This window comes from Pelodiscus sinensis, unplaced genomic scaffold (assembly GCF_049634645.1).
Source record: "Pelodiscus sinensis isolate JC-2024 unplaced genomic scaffold, ASM4963464v1 ctg181, whole genome shotgun sequence".
Taxonomy (NCBI): Eukaryota; Metazoa; Chordata; order Testudines; family Trionychidae; genus Pelodiscus; species Pelodiscus sinensis.
In genome coordinates, this window is record NW_027466014.1 from 29,706 (window position 1) to 55,426 (window position 25,721).

Below are 25,721 nucleotides of genomic sequence, written 5' to 3' on the forward strand. Positions count from 1 at the left end.
GCGCGGCTGTCCTGGGGGGGAGCAGAGACACCGCCCCGCGCGGCTGTCCTGGGGGGGAGCAGAGACACCGCCCCGCGCGGCTGTCCTGGGGGGGTGGGCAGAGACACCGCCCTGCGCGGCTGTCCTGGGGGGTGGGCAGAGACACCGCCCCGCGCGGCTGTCCTGGGGGGGGAGCAGAGACACCGCCCCGCGCGGCTGTCCTGGGGGGGTGGGCAGAGACACCGCCCCGCGCGGCTGTCCTGGGGGGTGGGCAGAGACACCGCCCCGCGCGGCTGTCCTGGGGGGGGAGCAGAGACACCGCCCCGCGCGGCTGTCCTGGGGGGTGGGCAGAGACACCGCCCCGCGCGGCTGTCCTGGGGGGGTGGGCAGAGACACCGCCCCGCGCGGCTGTCCTGGAGGGGTGGGCAGAGACACCGCCCCGCGCGGCTGTCCTGGGGGGGGGCAGAGACCCCGCCCTGCGCGGCTGTCCTGGGGGAGGGGCAGAGACCCCGCCCCGCGCGGCTGTCCTGGGGGAGGGGCAGAGACCCCGCCCCGCGCGGCTGTCCTGGGGGGGGGCAGAGACCCCGCCCCGCGCGGCTGTCCTGGGGGGGGCTGGGTGCCTTGGCTGCTTAGGGGGTGTGCTCATTCCTGTGCTGTGGGAGGGGCCCGCTCGCTGCCCTGCCCGTGTGGCTGGATCCCGTCCGTAAGCTCAGCGCTGGCCGCCCAGCCAGTCCCTTTGCTGGCGCCCACGGGGCCCTGCCTGGCAGGACTGATATTCGCCCCCCCCCTCCATTCCTGACCTTGGGGGGGCAGTGGGCCGGGCCGGGCCCTCCCTGCAGGACTCTGCAAGGCGGGAGGGGCCTGAGCAGGGTCCGTGTCTGCTCCGCAGGGGAGGCTCTGGGGCCGGAGAGCGAGGGCGGGCGGAGCCCTGTGCAGGCCCACGGGAGGCAGGGCTGACCACTGCTGCCTCTGCCCCCCAGCGGCCACCGGCCTCGCCTTGTGGAACTGCCCGCAGGCTGAGCACAGTGCAGATGAGTGGCAATGCCAGGTCTGCCCACAGCCACGCCTGCCCAGCGCGGAGCCCCCAGCCTCACGCCCACAGCTGGGCCCATCCACTCTTTATTGCCCGCAGGCGCTAGAGCTTGGGGTAGTTCTCGGGGGCGTAGGGCAGGGGCTGGTCCAGGGACTCGCTGACGGGGGTGCTGAAGGCCGCGTTCCGTCGGAAGGGGGTGTCCTCCGCGCGGATGTTGGAGACGCCCTGAAAGAAGAGGAATTGGGCAGCGACCCAGGTGGACAGAGCAGGGGGCGGGGCAGACAGCTGCAGCCGGAGAGGGTGGTAGTGACAGGGCAGTGCTCTGGGTTTGGCTTGCTGTGCTCAGTCCGGAGCAAAAGAAGGGGGGGGGGGGTCAGGCCCAGGGCTGCCAGCAGCTGCCTGGGATGCAGGTAGGAGTGGCTGGGGAGGGGGTAGCCTGAGGCAGCCTTGCTGGCGGGGAGCGGGGGTACTCACAGGCAGCTGACAGAGTGGGGTACTCACAGGCAGCTGGCGGGGAGCGGGGTACTCACAGGCAGCTGGCGGGGAGCGGGGTGCTCACAGGGAGCGGGGTACTCACAGGCAGCTGGCGGGGAGCGGGGTACTCACAGGCAGCTGACAGAGTGGGGTACTCACAGGCAGCTGGCGGGGAGCGGGGTACTCACAGGCAGCTGGCGGGGAGCGGGGTGCTCACAGGCAGCTGGCGGGGAGCACGGTGCTCACAGGCAGCTGGCAGGGAGCGGGGTGCTCACAGGGAGCGGGGTACTTACAGGCAGCTGGCGGGGAGCGGGGTACTCACAGGCAGCTGGTGGGGAGCGGGGTGCTCACAGGGAGCGGGGGTACTTACAGGCAGCTGGCGGGGAGCGGGGTACTCACAGGCAACTGGCAGGGAGCAGGGTGCTCACAGGGAGCGGGGTGCTCACAGGGAGCTGGTGGGGAGCGGGGTGCTCACAGGGAGCGGGGTACTTACAGGCAGCTGGCGGGGAGCGGGGTACTCACAGGCAACTGGCAGGGAGCGGGGTGCTCACAGGGAGCTGGCGGGGAGCGGGGTGCTCACAGGGAGCTGGCGGGGAGCGGGGTGCTCACAGGGAGCGGGGTGCTCACAGGGAGCTGGCGGGGAGCGGGGTGCTCACAGGGAGCGGGGTGCTCACAGGCAGCTGGCGGGGAGCGGGGTGCTCACAGGCAGCTGGGGGGGAGCGCGGTGCTCACAGGGAGCTGGCGGGGAGCGGGGTGCTCACAGGGAGAGGGGTACTCACAGGCAGCTGGCAGGGAGCGGGGTACTCACAGGGAGCTGGCGGGGAGCGGGGTACTCACAGGGAGCGGGGTACTTACAGGCAGCTGGCGGGGAGCGGGGTACTCACAGGCAACTGGCAGGGAGCGGGGTGCTCACAGGGAGCGGGGTGCTCACAGGGAGCTGGCGGGGAGCGGGGTGCTCACAGGGAGCGGGGTGCTCACAGGCAGCTGGCGGGGAGCGGGGTGCTCACAGGCAGCTGGGGGGGAGCGCGGTGCTCACAGGGAGCTGGCGGGGAGCGGGGTGCTCACTGGGAGAGGGGTACTCACAGGCAGCTGGCAGGGAGCGGGGGTACTCACAGGGAGCTGGCGGGGAGCGGGGTGCTCACAGGGAGCGGGGTACTTACAGGCAGCTGGCGGGCGCTCTCCAGCCAGAAGGTCTGGGGCTGCTCCCGGCAATAGTCGTGGGGCTGGCAGAGGCAGAAGGCAGACGGTGCCCATCAGCCGTGAGTGCCAGTCACTGCACAGGGAGCCGCGTCCGTCGCAGTGCCCCTGGGACTCCCCGGCATGTCCCAGCCACCCCCTGGGCACCCCCAACCCTGCTGGGCCCCAGGAACAGGCCGGCCCCGTGTCCTGCCAGCTGCCCATGCCCCCAGCGGTCCGGGGGGCAGAGCCCTGGGCCCAGCCCTCACCCTGCTGGGGGGTGGCGGTGCGGGCCGGAAGCCCTCCTTGCGGAAGTCCCGGTGGGTGGTGGAGAGCGACGCCATGGGCCCGGCGGGAGGGTCAAGCTCCGTCAGGGTCTCCTTCCTGCAGAGAGACCCGGGTCACCGAGCGACTGGCCGCAGCCACGTGCTGGCCGGGGCTCCCCAGGCCTGCCCCAGGGGACCATCCTGTCGCCTCGCGGGGCCAGGCTTCAGAGCCCCACCCCCAGTGGGTGGGGCCTGCATGGAGCCTCGCCCAGCTGCCCCCCGGGGCGGAGCCTAGAGCATCCCCCACACCCCAGGGTGCCAGAGCCCCACCCCCAGTGGGTGGGGCCTGCGTGGAGCCTCGCCCAGCTGCCCCCGGGGCAGAGCCTAGAGCATCCCCCCACACCCCAGGGTGCCAGAGCCCCACCCCCAGTGGGTGGGGCCTGCGTGGAGCCTCGCCCAGCTGCCCCCGGGGCAGAGCCTAGAGCATCCCCCACACCCCAGGGTGCCAGAGCCCCACCCCCAGTGGGTGGGGCCTGCGTGGAGCCTCGCCCAGCTGCCCCCGGGGCGGAGCCTAGAGCACCCCCCACACCCCAGGGTGCCAGAGCCCCACCCCCAGTGGGTGGGGCCTGCGTGGAGCCTCGCCCAGCTGCCCCCGGGGCAGAGCCTAGAGCATCCCCCCACACCCCAGGGTGCCAGAGCCCCACCCCCAGTGGGTGGGGCCTGCGTGGAGCCTCGCCCAGCTGCCCCCGGGGCAGAGCCTAGAGCACCCCCCCACACCCCAGGGCGCCAGAGCCCCAGCCTGGGTGAGCAGGCAGATGTCAGTGAGCAGGGCTTGGCTGCGCCCCCAGGGGCTGGCTCTGCGGGGAGCTGGACAGACTCCTCAGTCCTGGCAGCCCAGTGCCCTGCCCTGTACCCCCCAGGCCCAGCGACAGCAGCATGAGGTGCCTCTGCCCCACCCCCCCGGCCAGTCCTCCCGGCGCCGTCCCAGTCGCTCTGCTTTCCCAGGCCCCTTATCGCAGGGCCGGGCGCCTGGCCACCGGCAGGAAAAGCAACAGGAAACCCCCAGGCCCAGAGCGTGATGTGGCCCAGTGGCTCCGCGCCTCAGGCCTCGCCTGCGTTCCCGGGGCAGCTGGCGGGGGGGGGGGGCTAGTGCTCAGGCCCCGTGTGCTTAGGCCCCATGTGCTCAGGAGAGCCAGGGGGGACACTGCAGTGCTGGGGAGGGGGTGGCCCTGCCTCTGCTGGAGCCCCACGTCCGCACTGCGGGTCAGAACAGGCCGGCGGAGCTGCTGCCCGAGCTGGGAAGCCCGTCTGGGCTGCGGCACGGCCGGCCAGGTGCCCGATGCAGCTGACCCCCTTGCCCCCCAGGCTGGGGATGTTCCCACAGGGCTCAGCGGAGCTAGGGGCCAGCCCCTTGCCACTCCCGCCGGCCCTGCCCTGCCCGCTGGGGCCTGCCCTGGGCGGGGAAGGGGCAGCAGACTCACCGGTATTTCTGGTACAGCATGAACTCCAGCATGGCCTCCCGCGGGCCTGCAGGGAGAAGGGTACGTCAGCGCCTGGGGTCACAACGCCGGGGCTGGACTGAGCCCCGCTGAGGGTGCGGCGCGGGGTGGGCAGCCCAGGAGGGGCAGGGCGGCACAGTCCTACACCAGGACAGGGCCTGCAGCTGCCTCCAGGCCCAGGGCAGTGGTGGGTGCCTGAGGCCACATGCAGCCCCGGGGGTCTGTGTGGGGGGCGTGAGTCGTTCTGTGGCTGGTGCCCCTGTGCAGGGCTGCCAGATGCGGCTGGCGTCCGTCCCTGCCGCTTTCCCTACCGCCGTCACCGCACCCCGGCACGTAGAGGGAGGTGCCTGCTGACTGCACCCAGCACTGACTGTGGGAGCCGGGCGCTCCCTCTGCAGCCGGTCACAGTGCTGCTCCGGTTCAGCCTCCCCCCGCATGTTCTAGGCACGTGAGCGCAGGGAGCAGAACTGCCTGGCCCGGGACGGCGTCTGGGGTAGGACAATCGGCAGCCCCCTGCGGTGAAGGAGGCTGCTCCCGGGCCTAGGCTGCCCCTCACTGCTCTGGGGGAGGGGGTGAAGGGCATTGGGGGAGCCCACGAGCACCAGCTGCACAGGGAGTGGCTTGGGGGGGTCACATGGCAGCCAGCCAGAGGTTTACTTTCAGGGCCCCCCGTGGGTGGGTGGGGAGCTGGCTGTAAGGCAGGGGCTGTTCACACAGCATTACAGCAGCATGGAGCACAGGCCGTTCCCACTGCGTCCCTCTGGCCCCCACTGCCACACGGGATGCTGGGGCGCTGGGCCGGCCCACCGCCAGACAGCCTGGGCCCCGCCCACCACGGCACAGCTTGGTCTGCGCACTGATGTCTTCGGTTCCTGTCCCATGTGAGGCAGCTGGCATGCCCCACCCCAGAGCCAGCCGCAGCCCAGTGGCATACACACAGGGCAGTAGTGGGGGGAAGGGCTAAGATGGCCTGACACTGCCCCATGCCAGGCGGGCTCCCTGCCACGGCAGAGGTGGGGCACCCATCCTGCCACAGACGTGGCTGCCAGTTCCCACGCTGCCCAGGCAGACAGCCTGCAGGCCCCAGAGCAGATGAGCGCCCTCACGCCCGGCTGGCGAAACCCCCACGGCGCCTGCCCCGGGCCTCACCTCGCACAGGCAGCCCGGTGCTGCGGGGGCTGCGGTAGGAATCCTTCATGGTGGTGCTGTCGGCCAGCTGCAAGAGGTACTGCAGGGTGAGCAGCCCGCGGTGCCCGTGCCGGTAGACGAAGCCCTCGCTGAGCGGCACCGCGCTCGGCACGCGATCCAGCTCCTCCGTGGCTCTCTGCAAACAAGCAGCATTGCTCCAGGGGGCACACGCCATGGGGGAGGGGGGAAGCCATGCGGGGCCGGAGCTAGGCAGCCTGTGAAGACGGGGTTCGGAGCGCGGCTCACCCCAAGCTCAGCAGCTGCTTCCCCCGCGCTCCATGCTCCCGGGGAGCCCCTGCGCTCTGCGCCACACCTGCCCCTCGGCAGCCTCCCACACTGCAGCAGCGGCCAGGAGACCGAGCCCAGCACAAGCCCCGACAGTGCAGCAGGGACACACGGGGCCCGGACCATCCCGTTGGGCCCAGAGGAGCGCCAGCCCTTGGCCCTGGGGACGGAAAGGGGTGTGGATGGCACCAAACCGCCCAGTCCGTCCCCCACCCGCCAGGCATCCCACCCCACGCTCCCCTTGCCCCGCCACGCTGCCCGATGACTCCTCCTGGGGCAGGCCCTGGCAGAAAGCCGGCCGAGGTGCCGGGTTCGTGTCTGCAAGGCGGCCGTGCTGACGGGGCTCGCGGTCGCAGGGGAAGCTGTAACACAACAGCTGGATGCCGAAGCCAGACAGGAACTGAAGTGACGACGTTTCACGGTGCGGGGAGCTACTGTTTACTGCTCGGCGCGGGGATGCTCCAGCAGAGTTAACGCCAGGCTGGACCGGCTCCTAAAAGTCCAGCCTCCGCCAAACACGAATTAAACCAAGAGACTGCTCCAGCCTCGCCCAGAAAGGGGTCAGATTAACCCTAGGGCCTGTGCCGGGCAGGGGGTCAGAGCGGCCCTAGGGCCTGTGCCGGGCAGGGGGTCAGAGCGGCTCTAGGGCCTGTGCCGGGCAGGGGGTCAGAGCGGCTCTAGGGCCTGTGCCGGGCAGGGGGGTCAGAGCGGCCCTAGGGCCTGTGCCGGGCAGGGGGGTCAGAGCGGCCCTAGGGCCTGTGCCGGGCAGGGGGGTCAGAGCGGCTCTAGGGCCTGTGCGGGGCAGGGGGTCAGAGCGGCTCTAGGGCCTGTGCCGGGCAGGGGGGTCAGAGCGGCTCTAGGGCCTGTGCCGGGCAGGGGGTCAGAGCGGCTCTAGGGCCTGTGCCGGGCGGGGGGTCAGAGCGGCTCTAGGGCCTGTGCCGGGCGGGGGGTCAGAGCGGCTCTAGGGCCTGTGCCGGGCAGGGGGTCAGAGCGGCCCTAGGGCCTGTGCCGGGCGGGGGGTCAGAGCGGCCCTAGGGCCTGTGCCTGGCGGGGGGTCAGAGCGGCCCTAGGGCCTGTGCCGGGCGGGGGGTCAGAGCGGCCCTAGGGCCTGTGCCGGGCGGGGGGTCAGAGCGGCCCTAGGGCCTGTGCCGGGCGGGGGGTCAGAGCGGCCCTAGGGCCTGTGCCGGGCGGGGGGTCAGAGCGGCCCTAGGGCCTGTGCCGGGCGGGGGGTCAGAGCGGCCCTAGGGCCTGTGCCGGGCGGGGGGTCAGAGCGGCTCTAGGGCCTGTGCCGGGCGGGGGGTCAGAGCGGCCCTAGGGCCTGTGCCGGGCGGGGGGTCAGAGCGGCTCTAGGGCCTGTGCCGGGCAGGGGGGTCAGAGCGGCTCTAGGGCCTGTGCCGGGCGGAGGGTCAGAGCGGCCCTAGGGCCTGTGCCGGGCGGGGGGTCAGAGCGGCCCTAGGGCCTGTGCCGGGCAGGGGGGTCAGAGCGGCTCTAGGGCCTGTGCCGGGCGGGGGGTCAGAGCGGCTCTAGGGCCTGTGCCGGGCGGGGGTTCAGAGCGGCCCTAGGGCCTGTGCCGGGCGGGGGGTCAGAGCGGCCCTAGGGCCTGTGCCGGGCGGGGGGTCAGAGCGGCCCTAGGGCCTGTGCCGGGCAGGGGGGTCAGAGCGGCTCTAGGGCCTGTGCCGGGCAGGGGGGTCAGAGCGGCCCTAGGGCCTGTGCGGGGCAGGGGGTCAGAGCGGCCCTAGGGCCTGTGCCGGGCGGGGGGTCAGAGCGGCTCTAGGGCCTGTGCCGGGCGGGGGGTCAGAGCGGCTCTAGGGCCTGTGCCGGGCGGGGGGTCAGAGCGGCCCTAGGGCCTGTGCCGGGCGGGGGGTCAGAGCGGCCCTAGGGCCTGTGCCGGGCGGGGGGTCAGAGCGGCCCTAGGGCCTGTGCCGGGCGGGGGGTCAGAGCGGCTCTAGGGCCTGTGCCGGGCGGGGGGTCAGAGCGGCTCTAGGGCCTGTGCCGGGCGGGGGGTCAGAGCGGCTCTAGGGCCTGTGCCGGGCAGGGGGTCAGAGCGGCTCTAGGGCCTGTGCCTGGCAGGGGGTCAGAGCGGCTCTAGGGCCTGTGCCTGGCAGGGGGTCAGAGCGGCTCTAGGGCCTGTGCCGGGCGGGGGGTCAGAGCGGCTCTAGGGCCTGTGCCGGGCGGGGGGTCAGAGCGGCTCTAGGGCCTGTGCCGGGCGGGGGGTCAGAGCGGCTCTAGGGCCTGTGCCGGGCGGGGGGTCAGAGCGGCTCTAGGGCCTGTGCCGGGCAGGGGGGTCAGAGCGGCTCTAGGGCCTGTGCCGGGCGGGGGGTCAGAGCGGCCCTAGGGCCTGTGCCGGGCAGGGGGGTCAGAGCGGCTCTAGGGCCTGTGCCGGGCGGGGGGTCAGAGCGGCTCTAGGGCCTGTGCCGGGCGGGGGGTCAGAGCGGCCCTAGGGCCTGTGCCGGGCGGGGGTTCAGAGCGGCCCTAGGGCCTGTGCCGGGCGGGGGGTCAGAGCGGCCCTAGGGCCTGTGCCGGGCGGGGGGTCAGAGCGGCCCTAGGGCCTGTGCCGGGCGGGGGGTCAGAGCGGCCCTAGGGCCTGTGCCGGGCAGGGGGGTCAGAGCGGCCCTAGGGCCTGTGCCGGGCAGGGGGGTCAGAGCGGCCCTAGGGCCTGTGCGGGGCAGGGGGTCAGAGCGGCCCTAGGGCCTGTGCGGGGCAGGGGGTCAGAGCGGCCCTAGGGCCTGTGCCGGGCAGGGGGGTCAGAGCGGCTCTAGGGCCTGTGCCGGGCGGGGGGTCAGGGCGGCCCTAGGGCCTGTGCCGGGCGGGGGGTCAGAGCGGCTCTAGGGCCTGTGCCGGGCGGGGGGTCAGAGCGGCTCTAGGGCCTGTGCCGGGCGGGGGGTCAGAGCGGCCCTAGGGCCTGTGCCGGGCGGGGGGTCAGAGCGGCTCTAGGGCCTGTGCCGGGCGGGGGGTCAGAGCGGCTCTAGGGCCTGTGCCGGGCGGGGGGTCAGAGCGGCCCTAGGGCCTGTGCCGGGCGGGGGGTCAGAGCGGCCCTAGGGCCTGTGCCGGGCGGGGGGTCAGAGCGGCCCTAGGGCCTGTGCCGGGCGGGGGGTCAGAGCGGCCCTAGGGCCTGTGCCGGGCGGGGGGTCAGAGCGGCTCTAGGGCCTGTGCCGGGCGGGGGGTCAGAGCGGCCCTAGGGCCTGTGCCGGGCGGGGGGTCAGAGCGGCTCTAGGGCCTGTGCCGGGCAGGGGGGTCAGAGCGGCTCTAGGGCCTGTGCCGGGCGGGGGGTCAGAGCGGCCCTAGGGCCTGTGCCGGGCGGGGGGTCAGAGCGGCCCTAGGGCCTGTGCCGGGCAGGGGGGTCAGAGCGGCTCTAGGGCCTGTGCCGGGCGGGGGTTCAGAGCGGCCCTAGGGCCTGTGCCGGGCGGGGGTTCAGAGCGGCCCTAGGGCCTGTGCCGGGCGGGGGGTCAGAGCGGCCCTAGGGCCTGTGCCGGGCGGGGGGTCAGAGCGGCTCTAGGGCCTGTGCCGGGCGGGGGGTCAGAGCGGCCCTAGGGCCTGTGCGGGGCAGGGGGTCAGAGCGGCCCTAGGGCCTGTGCCGGGCGGGGGGTCAGAGCGGCTCTAGGGCCTGTGCCGGGCGGGGGGTCAGAGCGGCTCTAGGGCCTGTGCCGGGCGGGGGGTCAGAGCGGCCCTAGGGCCTGTGCCGGGCGGGGGGTCAGAGCGGCCCTAGGGCCTGTGCCGGGCGGGGGGTCAGAGCGGCCCTAGGGCCTGTGCCGGGCGGGGGGTCAGAGCGGCTCTAGGGCCTGTGCCGGGCGGGGGGTCAGAGCGGCTCTAGGGCCTGTGCCGGGCGGGGGGTCAGAGCGGCTCTAGGGCCTGTGCCGGGCGGGGGGTCAGAGCGGCTCTAGGGCCTGTGCCGGGCGGGGGGTCAGAGCGGCTCTAGGGCCTGTGCCTGGCAGGGGGTCAGAGCGGCTCTAGGGCCTGTGCCTGGCAGGGGGTCAGAGCGGCTCTAGGGCCTGTGCCGGGCGGGGGGTCAGAGCGGCTCTAGGGCCTGTGCCGGGCGGGGGGTCAGAGCGGCTCTAGGGCCTGTGCCGGGCGGGGGGTCAGAGCGGCTCTAGGGCCTGTGCCGGGCGGGGGGTCAGAGCGGCTCTAGGGCCTGTGCCGGGCAGGGGGGTCAGAGCGGCTCTAGGGCCTGTGCCGGGCGGGGGGTCAGAGCGGCCCTAGGGCCTGTGCCGGGCAGGGGGGTCAGAGCGGCTCTAGGGCCTGTGCCGGGCGGGGGGTCAGAGCGGCTCTAGGGCCTGTGCCGGGCGGGGGGTCAGAGCGGCCCTAGGGCCTGTGCCGGGCGGGGGTTCAGAGCGGCCCTAGGGCCTGTGCCGGGCGGGGGGTCAGAGCGGCCCTAGGGCCTGTGCCGGGCGGGGGGTCAGAGCGGCCCTAGGGCCTGTGCCGGGCGGGGGGTCAGAGCGGCCCTAGGGCCTGTGCCGGGCAGGGGGGTCAGAGCGGCCCTAGGGCCTGTGCCGGGCAGGGGGGTCAGAGCGGCCCTAGGGCCTGTGCGGGGCAGGGGGTCAGAGCGGCCCTAGGGCCTGTGCGGGGCAGGGGGTCAGAGCGGCCCTAGGGCCTGTGCCGGGCAGGGGGGTCAGAGCGGCTCTAGGGCCTGTGCCGGGCGGGGGGTCAGGGCGGCCCTAGGGCCTGTGCCGGGCGGGGGGTCAGAGCGGCTCTAGGGCCTGTGCCGGGCGGGGGGTCAGAGCGGCTCTAGGGCCTGTGCCGGGCGGGGGGTCAGAGCGGCCCTAGGGCCTGTGCCGGGCGGGGGGTCAGAGCGGCTCTAGGGCCTGTGCCGGGCGGGGGGTCAGAGCGGCTCTAGGGCCTGTGCCGGGCGGGGGGTCAGAGCGGCCCTAGGGCCTGTGCCGGGCGGGGGGTCAGAGCGGCCCTAGGGCCTGTGCCGGGCGGGGGGTCAGAGCGGCCCTAGGGCCTGTGCCGGGCGGGGGGTCAGAGCGGCCCTAGGGCCTGTGCCGGGCGGGGGGTCAGAGCGGCTCTAGGGCCTGTGCCGGGCGGGGGGTCAGAGCGGCCCTAGGGCCTGTGCCGGGCGGGGGGTCAGAGCGGCTCTAGGGCCTGTGCCGGGCAGGGGGGTCAGAGCGGCTCTAGGGCCTGTGCCGGGCGGGGGGTCAGAGCGGCCCTAGGGCCTGTGCCGGGCGGGGGGTCAGAGCGGCCCTAGGGCCTGTGCCGGGCAGGGGGGTCAGAGCGGCTCTAGGGCCTGTGCCGGGCGGGGGTTCAGAGCGGCCCTAGGGCCTGTGCCGGGCGGGGGTTCAGAGCGGCCCTAGGGCCTGTGCCGGGCGGGGGGTCAGAGCGGCCCTAGGGCCTGTGCCGGGCAGGGGGGTCAGAGCGGCTCTAGGGCCTGTGCCGGGCAGGGGGGTCAGAGCGGCCCTAGGGCCTGTGCCGGGCGGGGGGTCAGAGCGGCCCTAGGGCCTGTGCCGGGCGGGGGGTCAGAGCGGCTCTAGGGCCTGTGCCGGGCGGGGGGTCAGAGCGGCTCTAGGGCCTGTGCCGGGCGGGGGGTCAGAGCGGCCCTAGGGCCTGTGCCGGGCGGGGGGTCAGAGCGGCTCTAGGGCCTGTGCCGGGCAGGGGGTCAGAGCGGCTCTAGGGCCTGTGCCTGGCAGGGGGTCAGAGCGGCTCTAGGGCCTGTGCCTGGCAGGGGGTCAGAGCGGCTCTAGGGCCTGTGCCGGGCGGGGGGTCAGAGCGGCTCTAGGGCCTGTGCCGGGCGGGGGGTCAGAGCGGCTCTAGGGCCTGTGCCGGGCGGGGGGTCAGAGCGGCTCTAGGGCCTGTGCCGGGCGGGGGGTCAGAGCGGCTCTAGGGCCTGTGCCGGGCAGGGGGGTCAGAGCGGCTCTAGGGCCTGTGCCGGGCGGGGGGTCAGAGCGGCCCTAGGGCCTGTGCCGGGCAGGGGGGTCAGAGCGGCTCTAGGGCCTGTGCCGGGCGGGGGGTCAGAGCGGCTCTAGGGCCTGTGCCGGGCGGGGGGTCAGAGCGGCCCTAGGGCCTGTGCCGGGCGGGGGGTCAGAGCGGCCCTAGGGCCTGTGCCGGGCGGGGGGTCAGAGCGGCCCTAGGGCCTGTGCCGGGCGGGGGGTCAGAGCGGCCCTAGGGCCTGTGCCGGGCAGGGGGGTCAGAGCGGCCCTAGGGCCTGTGCGGGGCAGGGGGTCAGAGCGGCCCTAGGGCCTGTGCGGGGCAGGGGGTCAGAGCGGCCCTAGGGCCTGTGCCGGGCAGGGGGGTCAGAGCGGCTCTAGGGCCTGTGCCGGGCGGGGGGTCAGGGCGGCCCTAGGGCCTGTGCCGGGCGGGGGGTCAGGGCGGCCCTAGGGCCTGTGCCGGGCGGGGGGTCAGAGCGGCTCTAGGGCCTGTGCCGGGCGGGGGGTCAGAGCGGCTCTAGGGCCTGTGCCGGGCGGGGGGTCAGAGCGGCCCTAGGGCCTGTGCCGGGCGGGGGGTCAGAGCGGCCCTAGGGCCTGTGCCGGGCGGGGGGGTCAGAGCGGCCCTAGGGCCTGTGCCGGGCGGGGGGTCAGAGCGGCCCTAGGGCCTGTGCCGGGCGGGGGGTCAGAGCGGCCCTAGGGCCTGTGCCGGGCGGGGGGTCAGAGCGGCCCTAGGGCCTGTGCCGGGCGGGGGGTCAGAGCGGCCCTAGGGCCTGTGCCGGGCGGGGGGTCAGAGCGGCCCTAGGGCCTGTGCCGGGCAGGGGGGTCAGAGCGGCCCTAGGGCCTGTGCCGGGCAGGGGAGTCAGAGCGGCCCTAGGGCCTGTGCGGGGCAGGGGGTCAGAGCGGCCCTAGGGCCTGTGCGGGGCAGGGGGTCAGAGCGGCCCTAGGGCCTGTGCCGGGCAGGGGGGTCAGAGCGGCTCTAGGGCCTGTGCCGGGCGGGGGGTCAGGGCGGCCCTAGGGCCTGTGCCGGGCGGGGGGTCAGAGCGGCTCTAGGGCCTGTGCCGGGCGGGGGGTCAGAGCGGCTCTAGGGCCTGTGCCGGGCGGGGGGTCAGAGCGGCCCTAGGGCCTGTGCCGGGCGGGGGGTCAGAGCGGCTCTAGGGCCTGTGCCGGGCGGGGGGTCAGAGCGGCTCTAGGGCCTGTGCCGGGCGGGGGGTCAGAGCGGCCCTAGGGCCTGTGCCGGGCGGGGGGTCAGAGCGGCCCTAGGGCCTGTGCCGGGCGGGGGGTCAGAGCGGCCCTAGGGCCTGTGCCGGGCGGGGGGTCAGAGCGGCCCTAGGGCCTGTGCCGGGCGGGGGGTCAGAGCGGCTCTAGGGCCTGTGCCGGGCGGGGGGTCAGAGCGGCCCTAGGGCCTGTGCCGGGCGGGGGGTCAGAGCGGCTCTAGGGCCTGTGCCGGGCAGGGGGGTCAGAGCGGCTCTAGGGCCTGTGCCGGGCGGGGGGTCAGAGCGGCCCTAGGGCCTGTGCCGGGCGGGGGGTCAGAGCGGCCCTAGGGCCTGTGCCGGGCAGGGGGGTCAGAGCGGCTCTAGGGCCTGTGCCGGGCGGGGGTTCAGAGCGGCCCTAGGGCCTGTGCCGGGCGGGGGTTCAGAGCGGCCCTAGGGCCTGTGCCGGGCGGGGGGTCAGAGCGGCCCTAGGGCCTGTGCCGGGCAGGGGGGTCAGAGCGGCTCTAGGGCCTGTGCCGGGCAGGGGGGTCAGAGCGGCCCTAGGGCCTGTGCGGGGCAGGGGGTCAGAGCGGCCCTAGGGCCTGTGCCGGGCGGGGGGTCAGAGCGGCTCTAGGGCCTGTGCCGGGCGGGGGGTCAGAGCGGCTCTAGGGCCTGTGCCGGGCGGGGGGTCAGAGCGGCCCTAGGGCCTGTGCCGGGCGGGGGGTCAGAGCGGCCCTAGGGCCTGTGCCGGGCGGGGGGTCAGAGCGGCCCTAGGGCCTGTGCCGGGCGGGGGGTCAGAGCGGCTCTAGGGCCTGTGCCGGGCGGGGGGTCAGAGCGGCTCTAGGGCCTGTGCCGGGCGGGGGGTCAGAGCGGCTCTAGGGCCTGTGCCGGGCGGGGGGTCAGAGCGGCTCTAGGGCCTGTGCCGGGCGGGGGGTCAGAGCGGCTCTAGGGCCTGTGCCGGGCAGGGGGTCAGAGCGGCTCTAGGGCCTGTGCCTGGCAGGGGGTCAGAGCGGCTCTAGGGCCTGTGCCGGGCGGGGGGTCAGAGCGGCTCTAGGGCCTGTGCCGGGCGGGGGGTCAGAGCGGCTCTAGGGCCTGTGCCGGGCGGGGGGTCAGAGCGGCTCTAGGGCCTGTGCCGGGCGGGGGGTCAGAGCGGCTCTAGGGCCTGTGCCGGGCAGGGGGGTCAGAGCGGCTCTAGGGCCTGTGCCGGGCGGGGGGTCAGAGCGGCCCTAGGGCCTGTGCCGGGCAGGGGGGTCAGAGCGGCTCTAGGGCCTGTGCCGGGCGGGGGGTCAGAGCGGCTCTAGGGCCTGTGCCGGGCGGGGGGTCAGAGCGGCCCTAGGGCCTGTGCCGGGCGGGGGGTCAGAGCGGCCCTAGGGCCTGTGCCGGGCGGGGGGTCAGAGCGGCCCTAGGGCCTGTGCCGGGCGGGGGGTCAGAGCGGCCCTAGGGCCTGTGCCGGGCAGGGGGGTCAGAGCGGCCCTAGGGCCTGTGCCGGGCAGGGGGGTCAGAGCGGCCCTAGGGCCTGTGCGGGGCAGGGGGTCAGAGCGGCCCTAGGGCCTGTGCGGGGCAGGGGGTCAGAGCGGCCCTAGGGCCTGTGCCGGGCAGGGGGGTCAGAGCGGCTCTAGGGCCTGTGCCGGGCGGGGGGTCAGGGCGGCCCTAGGGCCTGTGCCGGGCGGGGGGTCAGAGCGGCTCTAGGGCCTGTGCCGGGCGGGGGGTCAGAGCGGCTCTAGGGCCTGTGCCGGGCGGGGGGTCAGAGCGGCCCTAGGGCCTGTGCCGGGCGGGGGGTCAGAGCGGCTCTAGGGCCTGTGCCGGGCGGGGGGTCAGAGCGGCTCTAGGGCCTGTGCCGGGCGGGGGGTCAGAGCGGCCCTAGGGCCTGTGCCGGGCGGGGGGTCAGAGCGGCCCTAGGGCCTGTGCCGGGCGGGGGGTCAGAGCGGCTCTAGGGCCTGTGCCGGGCGGGGGGTCAGAGCGGCCCTAGGGCCTGTGCCGGGCGGGGGGTCAGAGCGGCTCTAGGGCCTGTGCCGGGCAGGGGGGTCAGAGCGGCTCTAGGGCCTGTGCCGGGCGGGGGGTCAGAGCGGCCCTAGGGCCTGTGCCGGGCGGGGGGTCAGAGCGGCCCTAGGGCCTGTGCCGGGCAGGGGGGTCAGAGCGGCTCTAGGGCCTGTGCCGGGCGGGGGTTCAGAGCGGCCCTAGGGCCTGTGCCGGGCGGGGGTTCAGAGCGGCCCTAGGGCCTGTGCCGGGCGGGGGGTCAGAGCGGCCCTAGGGCCTGTGCCGGGCAGGGGGGTCAGAGCGGCTCTAGGGCCTGTGCCGGGCAGGGGGGTCAGAGCGGCCCTAGGGCCTGTGCGGGGCAGGGGGTCAGAGCGGCCCTAGGGCCTGTGCCGGGCGGGGGGTCAGAGCGGCTCTAGGGCCTGTGCCGGGCGGGGGGTCAGAGCGGCTCTAGGGCCTGTGCCGGGCGGGGGGTCAGAGCGGCCCTAGGGCCTGTGCCGGGCGGGGGGTCAGAGCGGCCCTAGGGCCTGTGCCGGGCGGGGGGTCAGAGCGGCCCTAGGGCCTGTGCCGGGCGGGGGGTCAGAGCGGCCCTAGGGCCTGTGCCGGGCGGGGGGTCAGAGCGGCTCTAGGGCCTGTGCCGGGCGGGGGGTCAGAGCGGCCCTAGGGCCTGTGCCGGGCGGGGGGTCAGAGCGGCTCTAGGGCCTGTGCCGGGCAGGGGGGTCAGAGCGGCTCTAGGGCCTGTGCCGGGCGGGGGGTCAGAGCGGCCCTAGGGCCTGTGCCGGGCGGGGGGTCAGAGCGGCCCTAGGGCCTGTGCCGGGCAGGGGGGTCAGAGCGGCTCTAGGGCCTGTGCCGGGCGGGGGTTCAGAGCGGCCCTAGGGCCTGTGCCGGGCGGGGGTTCAGAGCGGCCCTAGGGCCTGTGCCGGGCGGGGGGTCAGAGCGGCCCTAGGGCCTGTGCCGGGCAGGGGGGTCAGAGCGGCTCTAGGGCCTGTGCCGGGCAGGGGGGTCAGAGCGGCCCTAGGGCCTGTGCGGGGCAGGGGGTCAGAGCGGCCCTAGGGCCTGTGCCGGGCGGGGGGTCAGAGCGGCTCTAGGGCCTGTGCCGGGCGGGGGGTCAGAGCGGCTCTAGGGCCTGTGCCGGGCGGGGGGTCAGAGCGGCCCTAGGGCCTGTGCCGGGCGGGGGGTCAGAGCGGCCCTAGGGCCTGTGCCGGGCGGGGGGTCAGAGCGGCCCTAGGGCCTGTGCCGGGCGGGGGGTCAGAGCGGCTCTAGGGCCTGTGCCGGGCGGGGGGTCAGAGCGGCTCTAGGGCCTGTGCCGGGCGGGGGGTCAGAGCGGCTCTAGGGCCTGTGCCGGGCGGGGGGTCAGAGCGGCTCTAGGGCCTGTGCCGGGCAGGGGGTCAGAGCGGCTCTAGGGCCTGTGCCTGGCAGGGGGTCAGAGCGGCTCTAGGGCCTGTGCCTGGCAGGGGGTCAGAGCGGCTCTAGGGCCTGTGCCGGGCGGGGGGTCAGAGCGGCTCTAGGGCCTGTGCCGGGCGGGGGGTCAGAGCGGCTCTAGGGCCTGTGCCGGGCGGGGGGTCAGAGCGGCTCTAGGGCCTGTGCCGGGCGGGGGGTCAGAGCGGCCCTAGGGCCTGTGCCGGGCGGGGGGTCAGAGCGGCTCTAGGGCCTGTGCCGGGCAGGGGGTCAGAGCGGCTCTAGGGCCTGTGCCGGGCGGGGGGTCAGAGCGGCTCTAGGGCCTGTGCCGGGCGGGGGGTCAGAGCGGCTCTAGGGCCTGTGCCGGGCAGGGGGGTCAGAGCGGCTCTAGGGCCTGTGCCGGGCAGGGGGTCAGAGCGGCCCTAGGGCCTGTGCCGGGCGGGGGGTCAGAGCGGCTCTAGGGCCTGTGCCGGGCGGGGGGTCAGAGCGGCTCTAGGGCCTGTGCCGGGCAGGGGGGTCAGAGCGGCTCTAGGGCCTGTGCCGGGCGGGGGGTCAGAGCGGCCCTAGGGCCTGTGCCGGGCAGGGGGGTCAGAGCGGCTCTAGGGCCTGTGCCGGGCGGGGGGTCAGAGCGGCTCTAGGGCCTGTGCCGGGCGGGGGGTCAGAGCGGCCCTAGGGCCTGTGCCGGGCGGGGGGTCAGAGCGGCCCTAGGGCCTGTGCCTGGCGGGGGGTCAGAGCGGCCCTAGGGCCTGTGCCGGGCGGGGGGTCAGAGCGGCTCTAGGGCCTGTGCCGGGCAGGGGGGTCAGAGCGGCTCTAGGGCCTGTGCCGGGCAGGGGGGTCAGAGCGGCCCTAGGGCCTGTGCGGGGCAGGGGGTCAGAGCGGCCCTAGGGCCTGTGCCGGGCGGGGGGTCAGAGCGGCTCTAGGGCCTGTGCCGGGCGGGGGGTCAGAGCGGCTCTAGGGCCTGTGCCGGGCGGGGGGTCAGAGCGGCCCTAGGGCCTGTGCCGGGCGGGGGGTCAGAGCGGCCCTAGGGCCTGTGCCGGGCGGGGGGTCAGAGCGGCCCTAGGGCCTGTGCCGGGCGGGGGGTCAGAGCGGCTCTAGGGCCTGTGCCGGGCGGGGGGTCAGAGCGGCTCTAGGGCCTGTGCCTGGTGTGACGTAGTGGGGGTACTTGCTGGGCTGTGGTGACCCCTGCTGTCTGGAGCAAGACCCAGCAGGGAAAATCTCGCTAGGCAGAGATAAGGACAAACTTGTCGAACCAGTGGCCAGACACCCCCCATGGAGAGGAACAAAGGAAGGTGAATGCTGCCCTGGACTGGGGGGCAGGGCTGCAAGGAAATTTAGTTGTTACTGTGGGAGAGCATGGAGGAGACAGCCTAGGGAGAGGAGCTGGAGTTTAGGGGCCCAGTCTCCCCCCAACTCAAGGGGGCCTGAGGCATCCTAGCCCAGTTCTGTGACCAGACTACATCTGTGCTGTGCTGTATCCTGGAGAGGCAATAAACTTCCTCTATTCCACTGGCTGGTGCAGTCTGTTTGTGACATCTCGGGGTGCAGGAGACGGGGAACCCCCAACACGCCGTCACACCTGGCAAGGGGTCAGAGCGGCTCTAGGGCCTGTGCCGGGCAGGGGGTCAGAGCGGCTCTAGGGCCTGTGCCTGGCAGGGGGTCAGAGCGGCTCTAGGGCCTGTGCCTGGCAGGGGGTCAGAGCGGCTCTAGGGCCTGTGCCTGGCAGGGGGTCAGAGCGGCTCTAGGGCCTGTGCGGGGCAGGGGGTCAGAGCGGCTCTAGGGCCTGTGCCTGGCAGGGGGTCAGAGCGGCTCTAGGGCCTGTGCCGGGCGGGGGGTCAGAGCGGCTCTAGGGCCTGTGCCGGGCGGGGGGTCAGAGCGGCCCTAGGGCCTGTGCCGGGCGGGGGGTCAGAGCGGCCCTAGGGCCTGTGCCGGGCAGGGGGGTCAGAGCGGCTCTAGGGCCTGTGCCGGGCAGGGGGGTCAGAGCGGCTCTAGGGCCTGTGCCGGGCGGGGGGTCAGAGCGGCCCTAGGGCCTGTGCCGGGCAGGGGGGTCAGAGCGGCTCTAGGGCCTGTGCCGGGCGGGGGGTCAGAGCGGCTCTAGGGCCTGTGCCGGGCGGGGGGTCAGAGCGGCCCTAGGGCCTGTGCCGGGCGGGGGTTCAGAGCGGCCCTAGGGCCTGTGCCGGGCGGGGGGTCAGAGCGGCCCTAGGGCCTGTGCCGGGCGGGGGGTCAGAGCGGCCCTAGGGCCTGTGCCGGGCAGGGGGGTCAGAGCGGCCCTAGGGCCTGTGCCGGGCAGCGGGGTCAGAGCGGCCCTAGGGCCTGTGCGGGGCAGGGGGTCAGAGCGGCCCTAGGGCCTGTGCCGGGCAGGGGGGTCAGAGCGGCTCTAGGGCCTGTGCCGGGCGGGGGGTCAGAGCGGCTCTAGGGCCTGTGCCGGGCGGGGGGTCAGAGCGGCCCTAGGTCCTGTGCCGGGCGGGGGGGTCAGAGCGGCCCTAGGGCCTGTGCCGGGCGGGGGGTCAGAGCGGCTCTAGGGCCTGTGCCGGGCGGGGGGTCAGAGCGGCTCTAGGGCCTGTGCCTGGCAAGGGGTCAGAGCGGCTCTAGGGCCTGTGCCGGGCAGGGGGTCAGAGCGGCTCTAGGGCCTGTGCCTGGCAGGGGGTCAGAGCGGCTCTAGGGCCTGTGCCTGGCAGGGGGTCAGAGCGGCTCTAGGGCCTGTGCGGGGCAGGGGGTCAGAGCGGCTCTAGGGCCTGTGCCTGGCAGGGGGTCAGAGCGGCTCTAGGGCCTGTGCCGGGCGGGGGGTCAGAGCGGCTCTAGGGCCTGTGCCGGGCGGGGGGTCAGAGCGGCTCTAGGGCCTGTGCCGGGCGGGGGGTCAGAGCGGCCCTAGGGCCTGTGCCGGGCGGGGGGTCAGAGCGGCCCTAGGGCCTGTGCCGGGCGGGGGGTCAGAGCGGCTCTAGGGCCTGTGCCGGGCGGGGGGTCAGAGCGGCTCTAGGGCCTGTGCCGGGCGGGGGGTCAGAGCGGTTCTAGGGCCTGTGCCTGGCGGGGGATCAGAGCGGCCCTAGGGCCTGTGCCGGGCAGGGGGTCAGAGCGGCTCTAGGGCCTGTGCCGGGCGGGGGGTCAGAGCGGCTCTAGGGCCTGTGCCGGGCGGGGGGTCAGAGCGGTTCTAGGGCCTGTGCCTGGCAGGGGATCAGAGCGGCCCTAGGGCCTGTGCCGGGCAGGGGGTCAGAGCGGCTCTAGGGCCTGTGCCTGGCAGGGGGTCAGAGCGGCCCTAGGGCCTGTGCCGGGCGGGGGGTCAGAGCGGCCCTAGGGCCTGTGCCGGGCGGGGGGTCAGAGCGGCTCTAGGGCCTGTGCCGGGCGGGGGGTCAGAGCGGCTCTAGGGCCTGTGCCGGGCGGGGGGTCAGAGCGGCCCTAGGGTCTGTGCCGGGCGGGGGGTCAGAGCGGCTCTAGGGCCTGTGCGGGGCAGGGGGTCAGAGCGGCTCTAGGGCCTGTGCCGGGCGGGGGCTCGACTGGATGGTCTCACTGGTTGCTTCCATCCTTGGTGTGTGGCACTGATGATGTAAAATTGGCACCGGGGCCCTGGACCCTCCCATTGCAGAGCTCACGTCACTGAGCCACCCCTGAGCTGATGAATCGGCCAGGGGCTGCCTCACCACAAGAGAGAGAGAAGAGCGGCCAGGCTGGGGCAGAGCAAAGGCCCGTCCAGCCCAGTGTCCTGTCTGCCCACAGTGGCCAGTGCCAGGTGCCCCAGAGGGAGGGAACAGAGCAGAGACTCACCACATGCTCCCTCCCCGTCACCATTCCCAGCCTCTGACAAGCAGAGGCCAGGGCCAGCATCCCTGCCCGTCCTGATGGACTCACCCCCATGGATTTATCTAGCTGTTTTGAATCCTGTTGTAGTCTTGGTGTTCACAACATCCCCTGGAAGGAGTCCCACGGCTCGACTGTGCATTGTGTGAAAAGGAACTTCCTTTTGTTTTAACCCTGTCCCTACTCATTTCATTGGCTGACCCCTAGTTCTTAAGTTGTGGGAAGGAGTAAAGAACTTTTCCTTATTCACTTTTTCCACCAGTCATGATTTTATAGACCTCGATCACAGCTCATCTTAGTTGAAAAGTCCCAGTCTTATTAATCTTGCTTCAAATGGCATCCGTTCCATACCACTAATCAGGGTGACGTTTCCCCAGCAAATTATGAGAGACATCGCTGTGTTAGTCTGTATGTGTGAAAACAATCAGGAGTCCTCTGGGCCCTTAAAGATTAACAGATTTATCTGATGAAGTAGTTTTGACCCTCAAAAGCTTATTGCCAAATAAACGTGTCAGTCTTTAAGGAGCCACAGAAGTCCTCATTGGTCCAACAAATTATGCTCACCCATGTCTCTGACAATTCTTTTCTTTACTATAGTTACAGCTAATTTGCCCGGTACTGACATTAGACTTACTGGTCTGCAATTGCCAGGATCACCGCTAGAGACTTTTTTAAAGATTGGCGTCATGTTAGGTACGGAGGCTGATTTACAGGCTAGGTTACAAGCCACAGTTAATAGTTCCGCAGTTTCCCATGGGAGTTCTGTCAGAACTGTGGGGTGATGCCATCTGGGCCTGGGGACTTGTTACTGTTCAGTTTATCGCGTTGTTCCAAAACCTCCTCTAATGACACCTCAGTCTGGGACAATTCCTCAGATTTGTCACCTAAACAAAAATGGTTCAGGTTTGGGAAACTTCCCAATATCTTCAGCCGTGAAGACTGAAGCAAAGAATTCATTTCGCTTCTGTACTAGGACTTTATCATCTCTGAGTGCTCCTTTAGCACCTCGATCGTCCAGGGGCCCCACGGTATCAAAGCTTAGTGAAGAAGCTCTCAGCTTTGCTTAGCAGGCCATTAGCCTCAGCACATGGTCCTCCAAAGAAACTCAGCACACAGTACAGTCCAGGCAAGCAGGGATCAAGTAATGGCTCCTCCTTCACCTGGAGGACTCCTTCGCCCAGCTCCCCTGCTCGCTACTCCTTTCTTTCCCCGGCTGAGAAGTCCCTCTCTTCTTAATCTCTTCTGCCATGGCAGCCTTCCACACCCTGACCATTTGTTGCCCTTTTCTGAATGTTTCCTGAGTCCAGTGTTGAGATGTGACCACATCTGCGCGCAGCGCTCACGGTGTGGGAGTAACCGTGGATTTATACCCAGGCATCGTCGGTCTTATTCCGTATCCCTCCCTCAGTGAGTCCCAACGTTCTGTCTGCGTATGGCGGCTGCTGCCCTCGGAGTGGATGTCTTCAAGGAACTAGCCACAGTGACCCCAGGATCTCTCTCGAGTGACAGCAGCTAACTGAGTCCCCACCATTGCGTTTGTGCAGTTGGGATTGCGCGTTACTTTGCACTTATCAGCCCTGCATGCCATCTGCCGCTCTGTTGCACGCCCACCTAGTCTGGTGAAATCCCTTCACAGTCTGCTTGGGACTTACCTATCTTATCAATCAGATTTTTATCAGCTGCACGTTGTCGCCTCACTGCTTGCCCAGGACAGATCTTTGGGGACACCGCTAGTTACTTCTCTCCAGTCGGAGAGGACCCTTTGTTTCCTGTCTTTTAACCAGCTGGGGATCTACCAGAGGACAAACCCTTTGGGTCTCTGAATCCCCACACCGTGTGGGTCCTTATCCCAGCAGGCACTGGGGCTATGGCGGAGGACAGGACATTGGGGCCAGCGCTGAGCGGCTGGGTTCGGACCAAACATGCACTGAGTCTTGTCCCGGGGTGCGCTGAAGTTGACACGTCAATAATATGAGGGCGGAGATGGGCCTCGCAAGCCCTTGAAGGTGCAGGCAAGCAGCTGAGGTGCGCTGGGGCGCCCATGCAGGAGTGACGAGGTGGAAGTGAGGGGCTAGGGGAAAGCCCTGGGTCCCAGTGGGGCAGGACTGCAGTGGGCAAGGCCAGAGAGAGGGATGGCAGTTGGATGGGAGCCCGGGGGTGTTTCAGCTGTGTGCATGGGCTGGAAAAAGCTGGATCTGTGAGACGTGATGCAGCAAGATTTGGCCCTAGCCTGGGCGTGAGGAGCCAGAAGTGCCTGAGGGGAAGATGGGGGGAGGTTATGGCCCTGGCCGGCCTGGGGAGAATGTAAGAAATGTGCCCTCCTACCAGGAATGTTCCAGTGTAACCTCCAGCGCCCCTCCACACTGCCATGGGACTCTGTAGCATCCCCCTGCTCCCTGGGATGCTGACCAGAGCAGCAGGGACCTGCAAGCTCAGGCAGACACGCTGGGGCTGGCCCGACCAATCCACAACCTGCAGCCATGGACGGCACCACAGCGACGCTTGCAGCACATTTCATGGTCCCAGCAACTGCGTGCTGCTTCTCGGCTCCAGCGGCCAGCCCACTGGGGAGAGCAGCCGGACCACTGGTCTGATGCAGCGTGGTAGGTCAGGGACAACGCCAGGCTGCGGCCGCAGGGATGTGGCAGTGCTCTGCCTGGATGCGGCATTTGCACATACCAGCAGGCAGCAGCTCTGCAGCAAACCCAGGGGAAATTACCTCCTCCTGCCAGTTATGGATTAGGCACTTCCCTCGGGGCACCGGCCTCGGCTGCTCCTCGGGCTGCTCAGCCTTGCTGGGCAGCATCTCGACCATGCAGGGTGGCAGCTCTCCAAGGCTGCGCCCCGGGTGTCCATGGCAGGGGGGCATCTCAACCAGACAAGGCTCCATCTCTGCCTGGCCGGGTGGCATTTCTCCAGCCATCACTGCCGGGCAGGGCGATCTCTCTCCGTGGCAGGGTAGCAGCTCAGGCATGCTGGGTGGCGTCTCTATCTCTCCATTGCACGCCCGCATCTCTCCCCAGCTGTGAGGCTCAGCTTGCTCCGTCGGAGCCGGCCCGTTTGCCCTGAGGAAGGAGAAAGTGCCTCATTCAAACCAGGTCAGCAGAGGGAGCTTCCCTAGCCCAGCAGTCAGCTCAGACCCAGGCAGACCCGGCTCTCAGTGCTCAGCTCAGGCTCTCTGCAGCCTCAGGCAGCCCCGCTGCAAGGCTCACCTGGGCCAGGTTCCAGCTCTATTTTATGGCTGCAAGAGCCGCGAACATCCCTTCTGTAAATGCAAAGGCAGGTTGTGCTGTGGGGGCAGGGCCGAGGCTCGATCCAGCCCCGCTCGTGCCCCATCTGCAGGCACTCCTGACAGCGGTACCCTGAATCCACGTGTGCCCCAGGGCCTGACCAGTGTCCCTGTGAGCCGGGCCCTTGTGTGGCCCCCGAGCAGACTCCAGCGCTGCCCAGCTGATTCGCAGAGCGCCCCCAGCGGAGGTGCCCATCCGCACACGCCTCGGTGCACAGAACAAACGTATTCTGCACGCGGACGGCAAAGATTAGTGGGAACATTGGTCCTGACTCCTGCCCCCTCAGGCCATGGCCCCACACCCAGCCCCATGCCCTGCCCCCCAGACCAAGCCCCACCCCACGCCCTGCCCCCAGACCAAGCCCCGCCCCACGCCCTGCCCCCAGACCAAGCCCCGCCCCCACGTGCCCTGCCCCCCAGACCAAGCCCCACCCCATGCCCTGCCCCCAAACCAAGCCCCGCCTCATGCCCTGCCCCCCAGACCAAGCCCCGCCCCCACGTGCCCTGCCCCCCAGACCAAGCCCCACCCCACGCCCTGCCCCCAGACCAAGCCCCGCCCCCACGTGCCCTGCCCCCAAACCAAGCCCCGCCCCATGCCCTGCCCCCCAGACCAAGCCCCACCCCATGCCCTGCCCCCAGACCAAGCCCCACCCCATGCCCTGCCCCCCAGACCAAGCCCCGCCCCCACGTGCCCTGCCCCCAAACCAAGCCCCGCCCCATGCCCTGCCCCCCAGACCAAGCCCTGCCCCCACGTGCCCTGCCCCCCAGACCAAGCCCCGCCCCCACGTGCCCTGCCCCCAAACCAAGCCCCGCCCCATGCCCTGCCCCCCAGACCAAGCCCCGCCCCCACGTGCCCTGCCCCCTAGACCAAGCCCCGCCCCCACGTGCCCTGCCCCCCAGACCAAGCCCCGCCCCATGCCCTCCCCCCCAGACCAAGCCCCGCCCCCACGTGCCCTGCCCCCCCAGACCAAGCCCCGCCCCCACGTGCCCTGCCCCCAGACCAAGCCCCGCCCCGACCGGGCCGCGGATACAGGTGACCTCTGACCCCACCCGTGACCCCGTTGCCCTGGCACCTCTCACCCCTGCGGGCTCCCGCCCTGGCGCGGCCGCTCTGGCTCCATCACTTCTGCGCCTGCGCACACGGCCTCGCTGTTTCCATGGACACAGTAAACACAGTGGGGGGCGCGCATGCGCTTCCGGCCCCGCAGTCTTGTCTCGTCAGCGACGGAACGCTACCCGCCCATTGGCTGTTCAGAGCACGTGGCCTGAAACACGCGCGCGCCCCCCCGCCCCCCGCGTTGGGTGGCTGCAGGGCGAGCGTTTAGCCCCTCCCCCCACGTGACCAGAGATCGCTCCTCCCCCCGCCCCGCCCCCAGCACGGGGCCCGCCCCGCCCCGCCCCAACAGCCGACTGGGGGCAGGTAAGGGAGGGGTCGGGCTGATGGGCGGGGTTATGTGGAAAGGGCGGGGCCAAGCTGGGGCAGTGGGGGCTGGGTGGGGAGGGGCGGGGCAGTGGGGGCTGGGTGGGGGTTGGGTGGGAAGGGGCGGGGCAGTGGGGGGCGGTGGAGGTTGGGTGGGAAGGGGCGGGGCAGTGGGGGGCAGTGGAGGTTGGGTGGGAAGGGGCGGGGCAGTGGGGGGGCAGTGGGGGTTGGGTGGGAAGGGGCGGGGCAGTGGGGGGGCAGTGGGGGCTGGGTGGGAAGGGGCGGGGCAGTGGGGGGGCAGTGGGGGCTGGGTGGGAAGGGGCGGGGCAGTGGGGGGCAGTGGAGGTTGGGTGGGAAGGGGCGGGGCAGTGGGGGGCAGTGGAGGTTGGGTGGGAAGGGGCGGGGCAGTGGGGGGCGGTGGAGGTTGGGTGGGAAGGGGCGGGGCAGTGGGGGGGCAGTGGAGGTTGGGTGGGAAGGGGCGGGGCAGTGGGGGGCGGTGGAGGTTGGGTGGGAAGGGGCGGGGCAGTGGGGGGGCGGTGGGGGTTGGGTGGGAAGGGGCGGGGCAGTGGGGGGCAGTGGAGGTTGGGTGGGAAGGGGCGGGGCAGTGGGGGGGCGGTGGGGGTTGGGTGGGAAGGGGCGGGGCAGTGGGGGGCAGTGGAGGTTGGGTGGGAAGGGGCGGGGCAGTGGGGGGGCGGTGGGGGTTGGGTGGGAAGGGGCGGGGCAGTGGGGGGCAGTGGGGGCTGGGTGGGAAGGGGCGGGGCAGTGGGGGTTGGGTGGGAAGGGGCGGGGCAGTGGGGGGGCGGTGGGGGTTGGGTGGGAAGGGGCGGGGCAGTGGGGGGCAGTGGGGGCTGGGTGGGAAGGGGCGGGGCAGTGGGGGGGGCAGTGGGGGCTGGGTGGGAAGGG

The 25,721-nt window shown here is 72.3% G+C and overlaps 1 protein-coding gene across 3 annotated transcripts; it reads right to left on the reverse strand.

Annotated features, from left to right (window-relative positions):
- Positions 1-1,082: 1,082 nt before the first annotated feature.
- On the reverse strand, positions 1,083-24,641 carry SPAG8 (sperm associated antigen 8). 3 transcript variants are annotated; one of them, XM_075918192.1, is made up of 7 exons: positions 24,479-24,637; positions 22,829-23,174; positions 5,577-5,751; positions 4,410-4,455; positions 2,932-3,046; positions 2,647-2,709; positions 1,083-1,237 (listed from the first exon to the last, which is right to left on the reverse strand). In XM_075918192.1, exons 1-7 carry the CDS (start codon positions 24,586-24,588, stop codon positions 1,115-1,117), a joined length of 978 nt encoding a protein of 325 aa, XP_075774307.1. In that variant the 5' UTR covers positions 24,589-24,637; the 3' UTR covers positions 1,083-1,114. The 3 variants fall into 3 exon arrangements, with proteins under 3 accessions (XP_075774307.1, XP_075774309.1, XP_075774308.1); XM_075918194.1 differs by lacking the exon at positions 24,479-24,637 and adding an exon at positions 23,322-23,384; XM_075918193.1 differs by lacking the exon at positions 2,932-3,046 and having other exon boundaries at positions 24,479-24,641.
- Positions 24,642-25,721: the final 1,080 nt, after the last annotated feature.